The 22,031-nt window shown below is 41.2% G+C and overlaps 1 protein-coding gene and 1 non-coding gene across 2 annotated transcripts in view; both read left to right on the top strand.

Moving 5' to 3' along the window:
- LOC122539553 (sodium/hydrogen exchanger 9B2-like) overlaps positions 1-22,031 on the top strand; it is a 129,569-nt gene that overhangs the window by 10,535 nt on the left and 97,003 nt on the right. The window contains exon 2 of the mRNA XM_043674535.1: positions 18,416-18,512. Within this exon, the coding sequence (XP_043530470.1) occupies positions 18,426-18,512 (87 nt within the window). The 5' untranslated portion in view covers positions 18,416-18,425. The remainder of the gene's footprint in view (positions 1-18,415; positions 18,513-22,031) is intronic.
- Positions 20,130-20,211, top strand: trnal-aag. The gene has a single exon. It is a non-coding gene; the product is annotated as a tRNA-Leu (tRNA).

Here is a 22,031-nt window from a genome sequence, read left to right as displayed (position 1 = left end):
ACCCATTCACTGTCTCCCTCAGCAATTCTAACCAGCGGTGTGACCAGTTCACTAAACGTGCTATCCACAACCTCCTTAGCAACGCGGATGCTCCACAGTGAGTCCATCCGCAGCTCCAGAGTCGTCATACGGTCAAACAACAGCTGCAGCTGGACATACTTCTTGCAAGTGTAAGAGTCAGGAATGTCAGACATGTTCTTAAGCTCTCACATCAAACAAGAGTCACATGCCAACACACCATATGCCTTCTTAACAACCCTATTAACCTGGGTGGCAACTTTCAGGGATTTATGCACCAGGACACCGAGATCTCTCTGTTCATCTGCACTGCCAAGAATTTTACCATTAGCCCAGTACTTTGCATTCCTGTTATCTCTTCCAAAGTGAGCTACCTCACACTTTTCCACATTACACTGCATTTGCCACTTCTCAGCCCAGCTCTGCATCTTATCCACGTCCCTCTGTAACCCACAACATCCTTTGGCACTATCCACAACTCTGCCTACCTTTGTGTCATCCGCAAATTTACTAACCCATCCTTCTACACCCACATCCAGATCATTTATAAAAATGTCAAACAGCAGTGGCCCCAAAACAGATCCTTGCAGCACACCATTAGAACTAAGCTTTAGGATGAACATTTCCCTTCAATCACCACTCTGTCTTCTTTCAGCTAGCCAATTTCTGATTCAAACCGCTAAATCACCTTCAATCCCAAAATTCCGTATTTTGTGCAATAGCCTAGTGTGTGGAACCTTATCAAACATCTTACTGAAGTCCTTATACACCACATCAACCAATTTACCTTCATCCACCTGTTTTGTCACCTTCTCGAATAACTCAATAAGGTTAGTGAGGCATGACCTACCCTTCACAAAACCGTGTTGACTATCCCTAATCAAATTATTCTTTCTAGATTATTATAAATCCTATCTTTTATAACATTTTCCAACACATTACTCACAACTGAAGTAAGGCTCACTGGCCTATAATTATCAGAGTTGTCCCGATTTCCCTCCTTAAACAAGGGAACAACATTACTTAATAAGCAGACTTTCAAACCTGCATTGAAAATAGGTAAAGCAAATGGAGTATAAAAGTAGGAAGGTTTTGCTAAAACTATATGAGGCACTGAACAGTTTTAGTTCTTTTATCTAAGGAAAGATATACTGGCAATAGAGACAACTGATTCAAAGTATGGAGGTACCGTTTTATGAGTCTCCTCAGAAGAGTCATAGAGATGTACAGCACAGAAACAGATCCTTCGGTCCCACTTGTCCATGCTGACCAGATATCCTAAAATTAGTCTAGACCCATTTGGCCCATATCTGTCTCAACCCCTCCTATTCATATATCCATCCAGTTGCTTTTTAAATATTGTAATTGTACCAGCTTCGACCACTTCTTATAGCTGTTCATTCTGTACATGCACGACCCTCTGTATGAAAAAGTGGCCTTTAGGACTCTTTTTAAATCTTTCCCCTCTCATCTTAAATCTGTACCCGATAGTTTTGGACTCCTGTACCCTGGGGAAAAGGCTTTGACCATTCACCCTATCTATATCCCTCATGATTTTATAAGCTTCTATGAGTTCACCCCTCAGCTTCCCACACTCTAGGGAAAATAACCCCAGCCTATTTAGCCTCCCCAAACCCTCCAACTTTGGCAACACCCTTGTAAATATTTTCTGAACCCTTTCAAGTTTCACAACATATTTCCTATAGCAGGGAAACCAAAATTGAAACCAAAAGTGGATTAACCAATGTCCTGTACAGGACCTCCCAATTCCTATATGCAATGCACTGACCAATAAAGACAAGTGTACTTCTGTATGTGAGATGGTGCTATAAGTGTCAACTTGTAAACTTTTAACTGTACTCATTTGAGTACATTTGACAGTAAAGCCAGTACATTCATTCATTACCTGTCAACCTGTGACTCCATTTTCAAGGAACTATGATTGTGCATTCCAATGTCTCTTTGTTTGGTCACATACCCCAGGACCTTAGCATTAAGCATACAAATCCTGCTCTGACATGTCTTGCCAAAATGCAGCATCTCGCATTAAACCCCATCTGTCTCTCCTCAGCCCACTGGCTTATCTGATCAAGGTCCTGTTGTACTCATCTCTGTCCACTACACAAGCAATTTTGGTGTTGTCTGCAAACTTACTAACCATACCTCCTATATTCCCATCCAAATCATTTATTTAACTGGCAAAAAAAGAGGAGACTCAGCGCCAATTCTTGCAGCACACTGCTGGTCATAGGCCTCCAGGCTGAAAAGTCCACCACCATTTTCTGTCTCCTATCTTTGAGCCAGTTATATATCCAAATGGCTAGTTCTCCCTGTATTCCGTGTGATCTAACTTTGTTAACCAGTCTACCATGTGGAACCTTGTCAAAGACCTTATTGAAGTCCATATAAATCACATCCATCACTCTTCCTTCATCAATCATCTTTGTCACTTCTTCAAAAAAACTCCAAGTCAGTGAGACATGATTTCCCACATACAAAGCCATATTGACAAACCTGAATCAGTCCTTGCCTTTCCAAATACAGGCTGAGTAAGTTTGGTGTGTGCTCATTGAATTTAGAAGAATGAAAGGTGATATTATTGGAACATAGAAGACTCTTAGGGGAGTTGATAGGGTAGATTTGGAAAGACTGTTTCCCTTTGTGAGAGATTTTAGGAGTAGAGAGTATAATGTCAGAATAAGGAATCACCGATTTACAATAGAGAGGATGAAGACTTCTCTGAGGGTCATGTATCTGTGAAATTTTTTGGATGGATTTTTAATCAGTAAGGAAATCAAGATTTACAGGTAAAAGGCAGGAAAGTAGAATTGAAAATGATCAGTTCAGCTGTGATCTTATTGAATGGCGAAGAAGACTTTATAGGCTCAGTCATACTTCTCTTACTTTTAAATGGTCTTATGAAGCCATGTTTAAGCTAGTTAATATGAACAAACTGTGCATTACATGTTGTGTTCCTCACAATTAAAACGTCTTATCTAATTTACAATCTGAATGCTAATTGTTACTTTAAATGTGTAATTTACTGCCAGAACATTCCACAATAATTGGTTTTCACAGACTGACTTGAGCTTTTCATTTCGGCTGAAGTTTTTATTTTACTTTGCATACAATGACTGAATAATCTGGAGAGATTGCGGTATTAAAGTTCTAATTTTTCTATTTTCAAACATATCTAAGCCATCTTTTTTGAGTATTGCTGACTGCTTCTTTGCAATTCGTTTTTAAATTAATTGTTCGTGGGATGTGAACATCACTGCAAGAACAAAGTTTATTTCCTGGGAATCCACTTTTTTTTTCTCCACTAAAGTTCATGAAATATATCTACAGTGCTGTTAGGGATGAAGTTTCAAGTTTCTGATCCATTAATGTAGAAGAAACAGTAATATGTTCCATCAGGATGTTGTGATACTTTCAGTGGATGTTGCAGATGGTGGTGTTTCCATTTTACATTCTACTCTTGACTGAAAACAAAAAATACTGGAGATCACAGCAGGTCAGGCAGCATCCATAGAGAGAAAGCAAGCTGACGTTTCAAGTCCAGGCGACTCTTCTTCAGCGCTGAGATGAAGCGAGGAGGGGACAGCATTTATACAACTGGGTGGTGGGAAGGGTGGAGTGCTGGTGAGAAAGGATGTTAATAGTTCAGATTAAGTGGTTGGAATGTGAGAGTAGCAGAACAATGGTGTTGGAGAAAGTGAAGATTCAGATGCTCTACATTGGGGAGACAGGACGCCAACTTGCAGAACGTTTCAGAACGTAAACAACCCCACTGCCCTGTGGCTGACCATTTCAACTCCCCCTCTCACTTCGCCAAGGACGTGCAAGTCCTGGGCCTCCTCCGCTGCCAAAACCTAGTCACCCAACGACTGGAGGAAGAACGCCTCACCTTCCACCTTGCGCCCTCCAAGCACATGACATTAATTTTGATTTCACTAGTTTTCTTATCTCCTCTTCCCCCACCTTATTTCCAGATCCAACCCTCCAACTCGGCACCACCCTCTTGAACTGTCCCACCTGTCCATCTTCCTTCTCACCTATCCGCTCCAACCCATCACCATCACCCCCAACCTTCATCTTCCTGTTGCCTTCCTAGCTACCTAACCCACCCTCTCCCATTTATCTCTCAGCCTCCTGGGCCCCACCCCCACATTCCTGATGAAGGGCTTATGTCCAAAAGTTTGATTTTCCTGCTCCTCAGATGCTGCCTGACCTACTGTGCTTTTCTAGAACGATGCTATGTCCGAAAGAATAGACATTCCCACTGGGGTGAGGGGAGGGGAAAGAGAACATGGTGACAGAGAATGTAACAAGTAAAGTTTTTTAAAAAAGGGAAGGAATGGGAGTGGATTCAGAGTCTGAAGGTGTTGAACTCAATATTGAGCCCAGCCTTTCTGGGACCCCAGTGGGGACTGTCTGTTCTGTCCAGTCTGGCAGTCAGACACACCATTTTTCAGCCATTCTCACATTCTGATAACTTAATCTGAACTATCAATACTCTTTCTCCCCCAGCACTCTATCCCCCCACCCCACTTCACTCCCCTCACCCCACTTCACTCCCCTATTGCATAAATGCTGTCCCTTTCACTTCAGGTCAGTTCTGATGAAGAATTATCTGGACTCGAAACATTAGCTTGCTCTCTCCATCGACGCTGCTTGACCTGCTGTCATCTCCAGCATTTTCTGTTTTCAGTACAGATTCCAGCATCTGTAGTAATTTGCTCCTACATTCTACTCCCGTTCTCCTAGATGATAGAATGTTTGATTCCTATGTACACTATGAACTTCTGTTGTAGAACATAGAACAAAGAACGGTACAGTACCGAAATATGCGCTTTGCGCCACTTCATCTGTGCTGACCATAACTCTCTTCAAAGCAAATCTTATCTGCCTACATATGGATCATATCCTTCTACTTCCTGTCTGTTCATGTGTCCCACAAAATGCCTGTTAAAGTTGCTATTGACGATGCTTCTACCACCTCCCCAGTAATGCATTCCAGTCACCTACTATTCTCTGTGTAACAGAAACCTACCTCACACCCTTTTAAACTTGCCTCTTCTATTTGACATTTCCATCCTGGGACAAACATTCTGACTATCCACCCTATCCATGCCTCTCAAAATTATATATACTTCGATCAGGTTGTCCAGTTGCCTCTGCACAAGCAAGAACAGTCCAAGTTTGTCCAACTCCCCTTATAGCTCGTAAACTCTAATCCAGGCAAAATCCTGGCAAACCTCTTTTGCACACATTCCTTTTACACATAGTACGGCGACCAGAACTGCACACAATATTCCAAATGTTGCCTAACCGAAATTTTATACAGCTGCAACATGACTTGCCGAATTTTAGACTCCATGACCTGACTGCTGAAAGCAAGCATGTTATACACCTTATTTATCACCTTATTCACATGTTACCCAAGATCTCTCTGTATATCAATGCTCCAAAGAGTTCTGCCATTTACTGTTTACTTTCCTCTTGCAGTTGACTCTCAAATTGTACCATTTTATATTTGTCTGGATAAAACTTCATCTGCCATTTCTTTGTTCAACTTTCCAACTGATCTACATTCTGTATCCTTTGTCAACCTACCTCACTATCTACTGTGCCACCAATTTTTATGACATCTGCAACCTTACTAATCAGACCACTGACATTTTCAATCAAATCATTTATATATATATTACAAAACAACAGAGGTCCCAGCACTTTGTAGAACACTATACTATATCCCCTTAAAATGATTGTCCCTTTCGTACTCCAGATTTCTAAACGTATGGCCTTGCTGGATGAGCTCTCCAAGATGTTCACTCTTCGTTCAGCTGTGATATTCTCCTGAATCAATAATGCAACTCCCACATCTCCTTTACATCCCTTTCTATCACACCTGAAAGATATTCAGCTGAGTGTTCTTGTTGTTCAACTAAATGCCTTTGTCTTCACTTATTCTGTTATTGGGTAACACTCTTTGTTATTCATTCTTCTATTTTTGAAATGTCATTTCTTTTTGCAATCAATCTGTCTGCATGTTGTAACTTCTTCCACATCATTTCTGTGAAGCAGTTTTTATGCACTCTTTAGCATGTATTAGCAATTATTATTTTTAAACTTCTCACTGTGTCATTAAGTATATGTAATGGCCATTCTGCTCTTCATGACAAAAATCTTTTGGTAAAGGTATGTTTTGTCACTGTTGAATATTTCGTGGATTTTTTTGTAAAATCAGCATGTATAAGAGTAATATCCAAAATCACAAAAGCATATTGTCAGCATTAAACTACTGGCTTAGAAAAGATGAGTTGTCTGGAAAAGATTTCCACATGATGCATGTTTTGTTATGGCCCACGCAGTAATAGTCTGAAGTGTTAATTAGTTAATTAACGCAAGGGTACATCATTTAAATGTCAATTTTTTTTTACAATTGTCAAAGATATTTTGAAGTATCTTGCTGATTAAGGTGTTCTATTCAATGCACCTATTCTGGCACAAAACAATATTCTAAACAGTTGGTATCCTAGTTATGGCACTTAGAAAGTAGTACAGCACAGCACAGGAACAGTATCTTGGACCCACCATGTCTGTGCTGACCATGATGCCATTCTTAACTCATTTCATTTGCCTGCACGTGGTCAATATCCCCCTATTCCCTGCGTGTTCATATATCTTTCTCAATGCCTCTCAAACGTTGCTTCATGTCTACTTCTACCACCTCCTCTGGCAGCCTGTTCCGGGCACCTACCACCCTAGCCTCATATATCATCTTTAAACATTCCCCTTTCACCTTAAACCTGTGCCTTCTAGCACTTAACATTTCCACCCTATCAATGCCTGTCATAATTTCATATACTTCTATTATATCACCTCCCAGCCTCTGATATTCTAACAAAAATAAATCCAAGTTTATCCAACCTCTCCTTAAGGCTAATACACTCCATCTAGGCCACATCTTAGTAAACCTCTTTTGCTCTCTCTCCAAAGCCTTCACATCCTTCCTTTACTGTGGTGACCAGAACTGTATGCAACATTCTATATGGGCCTAACTAAAGTTTTATACAGCTGTACCTATATCAGTTGGTCATTGAGTACAAAAGTTGGCAAGTTATGTTAATCATGCTGCACGCCTCCTTTGAGGAGAAAGTGAGGTCTGCAGATGCTGGAGATCAGAGCTGGAAATGTGTTGCTGGAAAAGCGCAGCAGGTCAGGCAGCATCCAGGGAACAGGAGATTCCTGTTCCCTGGATGCTGCCTGACCTGCTGCGCTTTTCCAGCAACACATTTCCAGTGCACGCCTCCTTTACCACCTTACCCACTTTCAGGGAACTATCTGCTTACACCCCAAGATCCCTCTGTATACAAATGCTCTTCAGGGTCTTGCCATTTACTGTATACTTCCCTCTTGCAGTTGATCTGCCAAATTGCATCACCTCACACTTGTCCAAATTAAACTCCACCTTCCATTTCCCTGCTGAACTTTACATTGATCTATATCCTGCTGTATCCTTTGATAACCTTCCTCATTATCCACAACTCCATCATTTTTTGTGTCATCTGCAAACTTATTAATCAGACCATTGACATTTTCAACTAAATTGTTTTATTTTATATAGAAAAAGGTCACAGACCTCAAGTCAGAAAAAACATCCCTCCAAACTACCCTCTGTTTTCTCTGACAAAGCCAATTTTCTATCCAACTTACTACTCACTATGGATCCCATGTGACTTCATTTTCTCAACCAGCCTACCATGAGGGACCTTATCAAATGTGTTTGTAGAGTCCATGTGGATAACATCTACTGTCTGACCCTCATCAATCATCTTGGTGACTTCCTCTGAAAACTCAATCATATTGGTGAGACATGACCTCATGCACACAATCCAAGTTGTATATAAACCAAAAGAACTGCGGATACTGTAAATCAAAGACAGAAATAGAAATTGCTGAAAAAGCTTAGCAGGTCAGGCAGCATCTGTAGAGAGATATCAGTTAACTGGGAGGGGATAAGGAATAAACGGTAGGTGGGAATAGACACCAACGAGAGAGAGTAGTAGATAGGCACACAATGGAGTGGATAATGATCTGGCTAAGAGGATGAATAGCTGTTAATGGGGGCTGTTAGTTGCTAACAATATGTGGTGTGTAATAATAGACGATGTGATATCGAGGCCTGGCCTCCAGCACGATGTCACCACTAGATGCATATTCCCCTCGTCTCTGTTATCAGCCTTCCGCAGGAACTGTTTACTCAGAGACACTCTAGTCCACTCTTTTTTTCACCTCCCCCCCCCACCTCCCTCAAAAACGTCTCAAGGCACCTTCCACTGCAACTGCAGAAGGTGTTACATCTCTCTGTTTACCACCTCGTTCCTCAGTATCCAAGGGCCCAATCACACGTTCCAGGTAAAGCAGCCCTTTACCTGAATTTCACGCAATCTAGTCTATTGCATTTGCTGCTCACATTGTGGTCTTTTCTACATTGGGGAAATGAAGTATAGACTAGGTGACCGCTTTGCAAAACACTTGCATTCTATTTACAAAAAAGACCCTGAACTTCCAATTGTCTGCCACTTCAGTACACCATCCTGGAGATGTTGTTCCCTGGCCAATATCTCTGTCTCAGGCTTCCTGCGGTGCTCCAGCAAGGTTCAGCATAAGCTGGAAGAACAGCATCTTATTTTCCACTTGGAGACTCTGCATCCTTCCTGATTCAGTATAAAATGGAATAATTTTATGGCTTGAGCTCTCCCACGTCCTTACCCCAATCCCCACAACCAAGCCGTGTTATCATACAGTCTGCCAACCAATTGTTAGCCAGTAAGAATGCCAATTAATAGCTATGTAACCTCCTTGCTAGATTGTTATCCACTGCTTTGTCTGTCCAGCTGCTGTTCTCTCTCTTTGGGCTTTATCCCAATCTGTTGTTTACTCCTTACCCCCTCTCCCCACCTCCATCATTTTTTGTCATCTGCAAACTTACTAATCAGACGATTTCCCTTCTGCATATCAACTGACATTTTCCTTGCTACTATCAGTTCTGAGGATGGTCACTTGAAATGTTAACTCTGATTTCTCTCCACAGCTGCTGCCAGACCAGCTGAGCTTTTCCAGCATTTTCTATTTTTGTCTCTTAAGCTGAATATTCCTAATGTAAATAATTCCTGTTCTTAAGAATCTTCTTGAGTAATTTCCCCACTGCTAATGTAAGGCTCACCAACCTATAATTTCCTGGATTATCCCTGTTGCCCTTTTGAACATATTCTCCAGTCTTTCAAATTTTCAAATTAATGATTTCACCCGAGGACCAGTTTTATCCGCTCCATAACTATTTTAAAACTTACAGCATTATGATCACTGTTCCCAAAATGCTCCCCCACCAAAACTTCAATCGCTTGGCCAGGTTCACTCTTCAATACAAGGTCAAGTACACCTCCTTCCCTATTTGGATTACCTGCACACTGTTTCAAGAAGCCCTCCTGGAGTTCCTAACAAATTCTAAGACAGTCCCAGTCAATCCTAGTCTCTTCACCTGAAATTCACCTGACCAAGGAGTGCTTCAAAAGTTTATGATTTTAAATAAACCTGTTGGACTATAACCTGGTGTCATGTGACTTCTGACTTCAAGATCCTTGGGTGCATCTCATCCAGTCCTGGTGCCTTGTCAACTTTAAGTACCAACAGGCTTTTCAACCATTCTGCTCAATTAACTTTGAACCCTTCTAGTGACTGAGTTCCCTCCTTTGTCACCATGGCCCAGGTGGTATCAATGTCTTTGTTAAATACATATGCTCCCTGACCCATGTGTAAATCTTCTTCTTGGTCCCTAATCTGTCCTACTGCTCCTTTTACCTCTATTTTATAATTTATATGGCCATAGAAGACTCTAGGATACTTCATATTGGCTGTCTGTGTTTTCTAATAATTCTTCATTACTTCACTTATTTGCTTTTTAATTCCCCTCTGAACCTTTGATATCTCTTTTGGTTCTCAATTTTACTTTCTACTTAACACTTGTCATAAACACATTTTTTTTCTTTATCTTCTCTTCATCTTTAGAGACAAGCAATCGACGCTGGCCAGTCAGCCAGCCAGTGGTGTCGACGTCCCAAGAATGATTTTTTAAAAAAAATCTTAATTCCTATCTTGTTTGTCTTTCAGGGATTCCTGAATTTTTGTTCTGCCTTTTCTAGTTGAGGCGATATTCCTTGACCGAAAGGAACATCTCCTCTTTTAAGTTGGTTCATTGTTCGTTGCTGTTTTAACTGTGAACTTGTCATTCCAGTCAACGCTGCCCAGCTCTGTTCTTGCCCTGTTGAAGTGTATCCATTCATATTTCTCTCTCGGGATTTAATTCTCTATCATTGTCCTGAACTTTACAATATAATGATCACTGTTTGCGAAATATTCCCCAGCTGACACTTGATCAAATCAAATCAAAGAACAGAACAGAACAGCACAGGAACACACCCTTCAGCCCAACAAGACTGCTGACACATGATGCCTTTCTAAATTAAAAACCTTTTGCCTCTACGTGGCTTGTATCCCTCTATTCCTTTGTCATTGATATATCTGTCAAGATGCCTTTATTTCTTTGCCATTTCATCTGCCTTTACCATCACCTCTGACAGTGCTTTCCAGGCACTGGAAAAAATAACTTGCCTCATATCTCTTTTAAACTTACCCCCTTTTATCTTAACCCATCTCCATTTATTTGGCTCATTTTCAAGAATGATATCTGACAGTGAATACTTTCTTACTGGATGAGAAATATATGGAAGCAAACCTGCATGCAAACGAGGAACAGTTGTCCCTCGCCGCTCCATACACTACAAGTACCCCAGTCTATATTTGGGTAATTGAAGTCTCCCGTTTTAACTGCTCTGTAATTTTGACATTTCTCTGTAATCTCCCTGTTAAATTGTTCGTTTTCATCCTTTCCACTAGTTGATGATCTACAGACTACACCTAGTAGTATAACTATACCCTTTTCTTCCTTAGTTCTAGCCAAATTGATTATGTGCTTAGACTTCTGAGACATCTTTCTTCAGCACTGCAATTGACTTCTTAACCAATACTGCTACTCTTTTCCTTCCTTTTTAATCTTTTCTGAATATGTCGTACCTAGAATATTTAACACCCAATCTTGCCTTTTCCTGAACCAGGTCTCTGTTATACATAGAACATAGAATGCTACAGCACAATACAGGACCTTTGGCCCTTTATGCTGTGCCGACCTTTAATCCTACTCTAAGATCAGACTATCTTCATTTTACTATCATCCATGTGCCTATCCAAGTTTTGCTTAAATATCACTAATATTTCTGATTCTACTCCCACCGCTGGCAGTGCATTCCACACACCCACTATTCACTGTGAAAAGAACCAACCTCTGACATCTCCCCTAAACCTTTCTCTAATCACCTTAAAATTATGCCTCCTCAAGATAGCCATTTCCACCCTGGAGAAAAGTATCTGGCTATCCACTCTATCTATGCTTCTCATCATCTTGTACACCTCTGTCAAGTCACTTCTAATCCTTGTTCGCTCCAGTGAGAAAAGCCCTAGCTACCTCAACCTTTATTCATAAGACCTACCATCCAGTCCAGGCAGCATCCTGCTAAATGTCCTCTGCACCCTCTCTAGAGCTTCAGCATCCTTCTTATAATGAGGCAACCAGAACTGAACACTATATTGCAAGTGTGGTCTAACCAGGTCTTTATAGAGTTGCAGCATAACCTCGTGGCTTTTAAACTCAATTCCTCTGTTAATGAAAACCAATTACATTGTATGAAACAGAAGAGATAGTTGTTGACTTCAGGAGGGCACGGAGTGATAATTTTCTGCAGAACGTTGACAGCTCACCCATGGAGATCACGAAGAGCACCAAATTTCTAGGCATCCACCTGGTGGAGACTCTCACCTGGACCCTCAACACCAGCTCCATAGCTAAGAAAGCCCAACAGCATCTCTACTTTCTGCGCAGGTTAAGGAAAGACCACCTCCCACCCCCATCCTCACCACATTCTACAGAGGGTTCATTGAGAGTATCCTGAGCTGCTGCATCACTGTGTGGTTTGGGAATTGCACTGTCTTGGACTGTAAGATCCTACAACGGATAGTGAGGACGGCTGAGAAGATAATTGGGGTCTCTCTTCCCTCCATTATAGACATTTACACTTCATTCTACATCAGAAAGGCGAAGAGCATTGTGGAAGACCCCACACACCCCTCACTCAAACCCTTCTCCCTCCTGCCATCTGGCAGAAGATACTGGAACATTCGGTCTCTCACAGCCAGACTGTGCAACAGTTTCTTCCCCCAAGCCATCACGCCCATTAACACTATATAATCAGACTCTATTCCATCCGAAATTCTTTGCATGACTTTGAATTGCTGCTAGAAAAATGTCTATTATTTATCATTCTTTTATTTCACTGTATTTTGCGTGTTTTTTACTTTTTCTGCCCTGTATGCCACTTACGAATGTGTAGTTTGTGCTGTGCATGTATCTTGGTCCTACAGAGATGCAGTCTAATTTTTACTGTATCAGTTGTATATGGTAGAATTGACAAATAGACGCTACTCTACTCTATTCTACTCTACGTGTTCTTAACAACCCTATCAACGTGGGTGGCAATTTTGAGGGATCTATGGACATGGACCCCAAGATCACTCTGTTCTTCCACACTGCCAAGAAACCTACCTTTAACCCTGTATCCCGCACTCACATTCAACCTTCCAAAATGAATTACTTCACACTTTTCCAGGTTTAACTCCATCTGCCCCTTCTCAGCCCAGTTCTGCATTCTGTCAATATCCCACTGCAACCTACAATAGCCCTCTACACTATCCACAACTCCACCAACCTTTGTGTCATTAGCAAACTTACTAACCCACCCTTGCACTTCCTCACCCAAGTTGTTTATAAAGATCTGTAAGAGCAGAGGTCCCAGAAATGATCCCTGTGGAACACCATTGGTCACCAAGCCCCAGACTGAACACCTTCAATCAACTAAACCCCCCTTTCCATGTCTTCTATGGGCCAGCCAATTCTGTATCCAGACAGCCAAACTTCCCTGTATTCCTTGCTTCCTTACTTTCTGAATGAGTCTACCATGGCGAGCCTCTTCAAACACCTTGCTAAAATCCATGTACACCACATCCACTGCTGTACCGTCATTAATATGTTTTATCACATCCTCAAAGAATTCAGTAAGACTTGAGGCATGAACTGCTTCTCACAAAGAATTGCTGACTATCTCTAATCAAGTTATTCTTTTCCAAATAATCATAAATCCTGTCTCTCAGAATCGTCTCCAATAATATGCTCATCACCTATGTAAGACTGACTGGTCTGTAATTCCCAGAGTTATCCCTATTCCCCTGAACAAGGGAATAACATTTGTCAACCTCCAATCATTTGGTACTACTCCAGTAGACAGTGAGAATGCAAAGATCATTGCCAGAGGCACAGCAGTCTCTTCCCTCGCTTCCTGTAATAACCTTGGGTATATCCCGTCTGGCTCAGGGGACTTACTTATCCTTGTTTTTCAAAGTTTCCAGCACATCCTCCTTCTTAACTTCAACGTTTTCAAACATATCAGCCTGTTTCACACTATCCTCTCAAACAACAAGGTCCTTCTCACTAGTGAATACTAAAGCAATGTATTCATTAAGGACCTTCCCTATCTCCTCGAATCCAGGAACAAGTTCTCTCCATTATACCTATCAGCTGTACACTCTAGGAGAAAGTGAGGACTGCAGATGCTGGAATGTTCCTGATGAAGAGCTTATGCCTGATATGTTGATTCTCTTGCTCCTCGGATCCTGACCTACTGTGCTTTTCCAGCATCACATTTTTCGACTCTACCCTCACTCTGGCCATCTTCTTCTTCCTTGCATAAGTGTAGAATGCTTTGGGGTTTTCCTTAATCCTAACCACTTTTTCATGCACCATTCTAGCTGTTTAAGTCCATTCTTCAGCTTTTTCCTGGCTACCTTATAACCCTCTCGAGCCCTGTCTGATCCTTGTTTCCTCAACCTTAAGCTTCCTTCTTCCTCTTGACTAGATGTTCCACATCTCTTGTCATTCCAAGGATCCTTTACCCTACCAAATCTTCTTTGCCTCAGTGGGACAAACCTATTCAGTACTTGCAGCAAGTGTTCGCTAAGCAACCTCCACATTTCTGCCGTGCATTTCCCTGAGAATATCTGTTCCCAATTTATGCCCCACAGTTCCTGCCTAACAGCATTATAATTCCCCCTTCCTCAGTTAAATACTTTTCCATACAGTATGCTCATATCCCTCTCCATGACTAAAAGAAGATCAGGGATTTGTAAGCACTATCACCGAAATACTGTCCCACCGAGAGATCTGACACCTGACCTGGTTCGTTGCCAAGCACCAAATCCAATATGGCCTCCCCTCTAGTCAGTTTATCTACATATTGTGTCAGGAATCCTTCCTGGACACACCTGACAATTTCTGCTCCATCCAAACTATTTGGAATAAGGAGGTTCCAACAATATTTGGAAAGTTGAAGTCACCCATGACAACAACCCTGTTACTTCTGCACCTTTCCAAAATTTGCCTGCCAATCTACTCCTCCACAATCTTAAAATTGCACATGGCAATCTGTGCCTATGACTCCTCAGCCTTATTTACTATACTCCATGTATTCACATAAATGTTCAGTAACCCTAATTTGGACTTCATTTTTTTTCTTACTTACTCTGACTTGACTTACTAATTTGATATCTCTCAACTATCACGTGAAACCTGGTCTTCTCCTCTACTATTCTCTGTTAGTTTCCATCCCCCTATCAAGTTATTTTAAAGCCTTCCCAATGGCACCAGGAGAACATGTGGGCGGCACGGTGGCACAGTGGTTAGCACTGCTGCCTCGCAGCGCCAGAGACCCGGGTTCAATTCCCAACTCAGGCGACTGACTGTGTGGAGTTTGCACGTTCTCCCCGTGTCTGCGTGGGTTTCCTCCGGGGGCTCCGGTTTCCTCCCACAGTCCAAAGATGTGCAAGTCAGGTGAATTGGCCATGCTAAATTGCCCGTAGTGTTAGGTAAAGGGGTAAATGTAGGGGTATGGGTGGGTTACGCTTCGGTGGGTCGGTGTGGACTTGTTGGGCCGAAGGGCCTGTTTCCACACTGTAAGTAATCTAATCTAATCTAATCTAATCTAAACATCTTGCAAGGAACTCAATCCCAACTCTGTTCAGGTGCAGCCCATTTAGCTTGTACTGGTCCCAAAGTCCTTAGTTTTAGTGTCCCAGGAATCTAAAGCTTTCCCTCCTTATCATCTTTCTGTGCCAGTCTTGATTTCATCTGCCTTATCCTACTATTTCTGTACTCACTTGCATGTGGCACTGAGAGTAATCTGCAGATTACTACATTTGAAGTCCTGCTTTCTAACATTCTACATAGCTTCTGAAATTCTGATTGCAGGAGGACCATATCCTCTTCCTGTGTGAGCCATTGGCATATATATTGGAATCACATTAATGGCCACAGAAATGCCTGCCTGTTCCCTAACTAAATCACCTATAACTATCACGCCTCCTTCTTCCCTCCTGAGCCACTTGTGGTGCCACAAACATAGCTCTGACTACACTCTCTTCAGGTATCTATGCTCTCATCAGTTTCCAAAATGGAAAACTGATTTGTGAATCGAACATCAAGAGACTCCTACACTACTTGCCTGTTTCTCTTGGACTGCCCAGCAGTCACCATTCCTTTCCTTCCCTCCAGGCTGTAAAGCTACTTGGGTATTCAGCTTCTCAGAATTAAAAAAAACATCATGATAAGAAATTTTTGCATTGCTTTTTAATTCATGAAAATATCCATGATTCTGTTATTTAAGGTCTCTTTTGACACTTCATCTTAAGAACACATTGATATTGCAATGAGTTTTACTAACTCTACCGGACTTTCACAAATCACAAATCCAGTACCTTGGCATTGCTGCATTTATGCAGGACAACGTGCAATGTAAACACTTCAGGAATGTTGCAAAATGCAAGTAACTTGCAAAACCAATAGAAAATAGTGAAGCATTTCAGATGTGGAATTAATAAACCAGGGCCTTCTCAGGTAAACTCAACAGATACAAGGGCATAGGCGAATTAAATAAATTAGCTGTAACCTCACCAGTTTGTGAAAACAGTGTTTAGGGTGAAAGGATATATTGAGGCCTGGGAACAGAGGTCCAGCACTTCGGCTTCAATACAGCAGCAAGAGGGTATACTGAGGCCCAGGATTAGGAACCCAACAGACGAAAAGTCAAATGGTGGATTGATTGATTCATGTTTTAAAAAGTGAGGTTTTGAAAGAAGGGATTAACTGAGAAATAACAGGAATAAATTAAAATCAGAGTCAATGTGATAAAATAATATATTAAGCAAAATAGGATAAGGGAAGTAAGTTTAAGACAAAGCAAGAAACACTCAGTAAGTTTAAGAGATGGCTGCACAGGTCAAGTGAAATGTGCGGCCTGTGATAAATGGGAAATCAGTCATCCTACTGGGGTCCTAGATAACCAAACATACAGAACGTGTTTACACTGCAGAAACCTGATCACTACGTTTCTGAGTTTGAACAATGAATGGAGGCACTGTGTCATATCTGCAAGGATGAGAATTACATGGCGGCCATGTTTAAAGAGGAGTGATAGTTCTAGGTGATTCATTAGTTAGGGAATAGACAGGGATTTCTGTAGTGGTGAACCTGAGAAGACTGAGAGTAAATGGCAACGAGGAAAATGAATGGATAAAAGAGAGAAAAGTCAACAGTAATCAGGGTCAGGATAATGAAAAGTGGAAGGAATGAAAGGAAGGAAGAAGAGTGGTGCATTGACAATGTCAAGTTTAATTGAGCATACTTGCTGAGGTAGGTTGCCAAGGTATAATAGTTGCCAGTGTGAACTATGAGTTAAGATAAGGTTTCTCTAAAAGGGTAGGCTGATGATGGGATACACTGTTAATGTGAAAGGAGGGGGAAGTTGAATGGAGCACAACATATGAATTTGTAGAAATTTGGATAGATACTTCTGTTTGCATTTGTGCGACAGGGAGCGGGAGTCTGGCGTTGAGTATGCATGAACGGAGAGTTATATGGAGTTCATTGCATGTGTGAAATGGTGGGGAGTTGGATGAGGTGCTGGTGCCTGTGAATTGGATCTGTAGGCAGTGACTTTGTGACTAGGGTTGTGTGGAACATGCATTGGATGTGGCAGTCAATAATATGAAAACATTTAAAAGTTTAGTTAATGACCTTTGCCATAGGTATTGACTATAAGTGCAATATAAAGTCTTGCATTTGAAGGACAATAAATGTACACAGCATTATTACATTATTTAGTTTTAAAAATCTATTGTGCTCATCTATTTCAATATTATTTTGTAAGTAAGCCCACTATTATTATTCAAAACTTAGGTACTGTCTGCAATTTTGGTATCCATATTTAAGAAAGGATATATATGCATTGGCGGTGCTATGTCAGCAGATCAGAAGATTTGCCAAATGGATGAGGAACTGAGTCAATTGGGACAACACTGTCTGGAGTTTAGAAAAGTGAGATTGATCTCACTGAAACATAAAGACTCTGAAGGGGTTTGACTGAGTAGATGCTGAAAGGTTATATGCTGACGGGGTCAAAAACACCAGGGTAAGGTCTCAGTATAAGGGATGTTTTGGGACTGGAATGCGGACTATTTCTTAACTCAAAGTGTTGTGAATCTTTGAAATTTTCTATCTCAGAAGATTGTGAATGCTCCATTATTTGGTAGGATAAACATATTTTTAGTTTTGGAATCAAGGTGTATAGAGGGTAGGAAGGAAAGTGCTTCGATTGAATTGAATGACAGAGCTGGTTCAACAGGCTATATGATCTACTCTTACTCATATGACTTGTGTTCTCATATTACGTGCTCATCTGCTTGGATGTTGTAATTTACTCAAGTATTATCTTCAGTGAAAAAGCATGGCTTAATTGTGAGTTGTAACTGCATAATCTATTTACAGAAGTGAGAAAAACTTCTACAGAATGTCAAATAGATCACAGTTGCTTAGGGTGGACATGGTTACTGGTTATCCCGATCAGAACTCCAAATCCCTTCAACCGTCTCTAAATCCATCACTATGCTTTCCATGCTTTTTTTCCCCATAACAAAAATGAAGGGTGTTGGTTTAAAACCTAAGAAGAGCCTGTTCCTTCATAAATTCAGGATATATGTGCACATTGACAAATACAGGATAGCTCTCAAGTTAATGGCAGAAATTTCTATTCTGACTGACTTCTGATAGTAGTCTTCAAATGCTGCAGTTGGGGTAATTTGGTACCTATTTCACATTCTTTTCTTCTTCTTCCAGTTTATTCAACATGGAAAACAAAAATATTGAACACCTAAATAATGCTACAAATGAAGAGAGAAATCAGGCAACTCTGAAAATTATATCAGAATCTCAGGTATGTTCAAACAGCTCTGTCTATGTAAAAATGTTTGGCTGTAGGGTAAAATTATTCAGTAATTTTGAAGTCTGTTCATAAGCTTTATGTTATTGGATATATTTCAAGTAATCTTAATTGTCTTAAAATTATTTTAGAAATGTACTTGGTGGTCCGCAATTCTCTTAGTTCTGCCTATAAAAATCGTGATCCTAAAGTGCAATAGTTGATTTGGAAGAAACAATTTGTTTAAGACAGAGGTAGCTAGAGTTTTGATAAATGGAGGTGAAAAGTTATCTGCGGTAGATAGGAATTGGAGTCAAGAGTACTCTCTGACCTTAGTGAATATTGAAGCAGACTTGAAGGGCTGAATGGCCTCCTGCTCCTTGTTTGTATGCATGTTTAAATTTTAAAAGTGGATGTTGACTCTGGTTGGGGAATTTCCCCTGAAAAAGAACCACCAAATTTTGTTGAGTTAGAACAAGCACAGTGCGTGTGCACATTCTTTCTGTTTTCAAAGAACAGGGCTCTATGTATTAATATATGTAGCTTGCAGTAGATGCAAGTGTGCTACACAGTGACCCCAATTCTAAATTAATTGTCAACATAACTCTCTGCTCACTGTTCAGCAAATAGTGTCCAATTACAGAATCACACCTAATGTTGGACATTGTCCTGAGAAATATCAGTTAACTCACTTGGTGTGAAATCTAAACAAAGCCTGACAGTTAACTATCAATCATCATCAACTACATTCTCCACGACAATACCTCTGTCAATCAAAGTCCACTTGCCAACCAATCAACAGTCTGCTCTCATACAATGTGAAGGGTTGCTTTTCCCCCTTATAAAGTATTCTTATGAACTTTCCTGGTGAGTGCAAGATGCAAAGTTTCTTTTTGCAGCAAGACTCGAGTTCTCTACGACCAAATGACTGTTAGTTTTTCTGGTTTGCTGGTATTAAGTGCCTTGGTATTTATAGCAACTGGTTTAATTATTGTTTTGAAGCCTCCAGCTGAACATCTGTTTACCAAATAGATAAATTATCCTCACTTTTATCACTTTAAGTTTTAACATGCTTCCTAATATTATAGGAGAAAGTGAGGTCTGCAGATGCTGGAGATCAGAGCTGGAAATGTGTTGCTGGAAAAGCGCAGCAGGTCAGGCAGCATCCAGGGAACAGGAGAATCGCATAAGCCCTTCCTGAAGAAGGGCTTATGCCCGAAACGTCGATTCTCCTGTTCCCTGGATGCTGCCTGACCTGCTGCGCTTTTCCAGCAACACATTTCCAGTTCCTAATATTATATGTCTGCTAAACAGGTAGAACCACAGTCACTCAATTCATGTTTCTGAAAAGGAGTCATGCAGCTCAAAATGTTAATTCTGTTTCTCTCTTCACAACTGCTGAATTTTCTGACACTTTTTATTACACTCAGTTCACAGGATTTGTTGCATCCTTTGCCCAAACTAGTGACACACTCTCGACCTTGCAAACCATCAACACAAACAGGCCTTGCATAGCAAAGTAGGCTTTCTCTTAAATAAAAACCTAAAGAACTGTGGATGCTTTAAATCAGAAACAAAAATAGAAATTGCTGGAAAAGAAACATCTGTGAAGATAAATCAGAGTTATGGGCTGGTAGTGTGGCCGAGTGGTCTAAGGCGCTGGATTAAGACTCCAGTCTCGACAGGGGCGTGGGTTCGAATCCCACCGCTGCCATTTCTGCTGATCAACTCCAACAACGCAGCTTGTTAAAATGATGTTTCGATCCCCGCTGTATTGATGTTTAAAACAGATGAAAAATGGGTTTGCTTCCCGGGGAATTAACTGTGGTGTGGGAAAGTGTCTGTGCTGTCATGATCATGTTCGCCTCCCGCGCGGAAAATCGCAAACTGCTAGTGGGTGGCACGGTGGCACAGTGGTTAGCACTGCTGCCTCACAGCGCCAGAGACCCGGGTTCAATTCCCGACTCAGGTGACTGACTGTGTGGAGTTTGCACATTCTCCCCGTGTCTGCGTGGGTTTCCTCCGGGTGCTCCGGTTTCCTCCCACAGTCCAAAGATGTGCAGGTCAGGTGAATTGGCCATGCTAAATTGCCCGTAGTGTTAGGTAAGGGGTAAATGTAGGGGTATGGGTGGGTTGTGCTTCGGCAGATCGGTGTGGACTTGTTGGGCCGAAGGGCCTGTTTCCACACTGTAATGTAATCTAAAAAAATCTAATCTAATGTTTCAGATTCTGAGGAAGGGTCACCAGACCCAAAACGTTAACAGTTAATGTTTCAGATTCTGAGGAAGGGTCACCAGACCCAAAACATTAACTCTGATTTCTCTTCACAGATGCTGCCAGATCTGCTGAGCTTTCCAGCAACTTCTGGTTTTGTAGGCTTTCTCTTTTGCTGATGATCACTGGATTTGTGAATGTCACAATTCTCATTAACCACATTAAATCCAATTTCTGTACAACTGTATATAAAACCTTTAGGGTACTGATTCAGTAAGTTTCACTGTGCTAAACTAACTTCAAAAGGCATCTAAGAATGCAATTAATATCTCAGAAAATGTGTTTGTTTCTGTTAGGAACAGAACCAATACAATATTCTAAAGAACTTTACATCTACATAGCATCAACACATAAGGGTTAGACCCTGAAAAGTTCTTATTCCTAGTAATACGTTTAAGGCAATTGAATGTTGTAATGCTGTGCATTCTTAGTTATTTTAGCAAAGAACACAGCAACAGGGCGGCACGGTGGCTCAGTGGTTAGCACTGCTGCCTCACAGCACCAGGGGGTCCAGGTTCGATTCCAGCCTCGAGCAACTGTCTGTGTGGGGTTTGCACATTCTCCCCGTGTTTGCGTGGGTTTCCTCTGGGTACTCCGGTTTCCTCCCACAATCCAAAGATGTGCAGGCCAGGTGAATTGACCATGCTAAATTGTTCATAGTGCTCGGTGCATTAGTCAGAGGGGGGTGGGTTACTCTTCGGAGGGTCGGTGTGGACTTGATGGGCCGAAGGGCCTCTTTCCACACTGTAGGGAATCTAATCTAAAAACCTGTGAATGTCAAAAAAGCAAATCCCTACTTGCACTAGAAACCTGATTTTGCTAAGTATGTTAATATTATTGCCAATATTTATTTCTCATAATTATCATAGTATTAGTTTACTGATAATACTCTGCCACTGTCAGAGGTCAGTATTTGTGCATATTTTGAGTGATCTCCAGGACACCTTTCTAAGTACAAGAATACTGTTTGTTCTTTTTTATTTATCCTATTTGGTTGTAGAACATTGTTAAAGACTCAAAAAATTAAATCACCAGCACCTTTTCCTTGTATAGGTGAACTGTGTACACTCAGAAAATATTATAATAAGGGTAAGCTTATAAGGTTACCCGAATTCCCAATTCCTCCGCCTCCGCCGTATCTGCTCCCAGGAGGACCAGTTCCACCACAGAACACACCAGATGGCCTCCTTCTTTAGAGACCACAATTTCCCTTCCCACGTGGTTAAACATGCCCTCCAACACATCTCGTCCACATCCCGC

This window comes from Chiloscyllium plagiosum, chromosome 32 (genome assembly GCF_004010195.1).
Source record: "Chiloscyllium plagiosum isolate BGI_BamShark_2017 chromosome 32, ASM401019v2, whole genome shotgun sequence".
In the NCBI taxonomy this organism is placed as follows: Eukaryota; Metazoa; Chordata; class Chondrichthyes; order Orectolobiformes; family Hemiscylliidae; genus Chiloscyllium; species Chiloscyllium plagiosum.
Note: the sequence above shows the minus strand (reverse complement) of the source record. Positions and strands in the feature narration are given on the sequence as shown.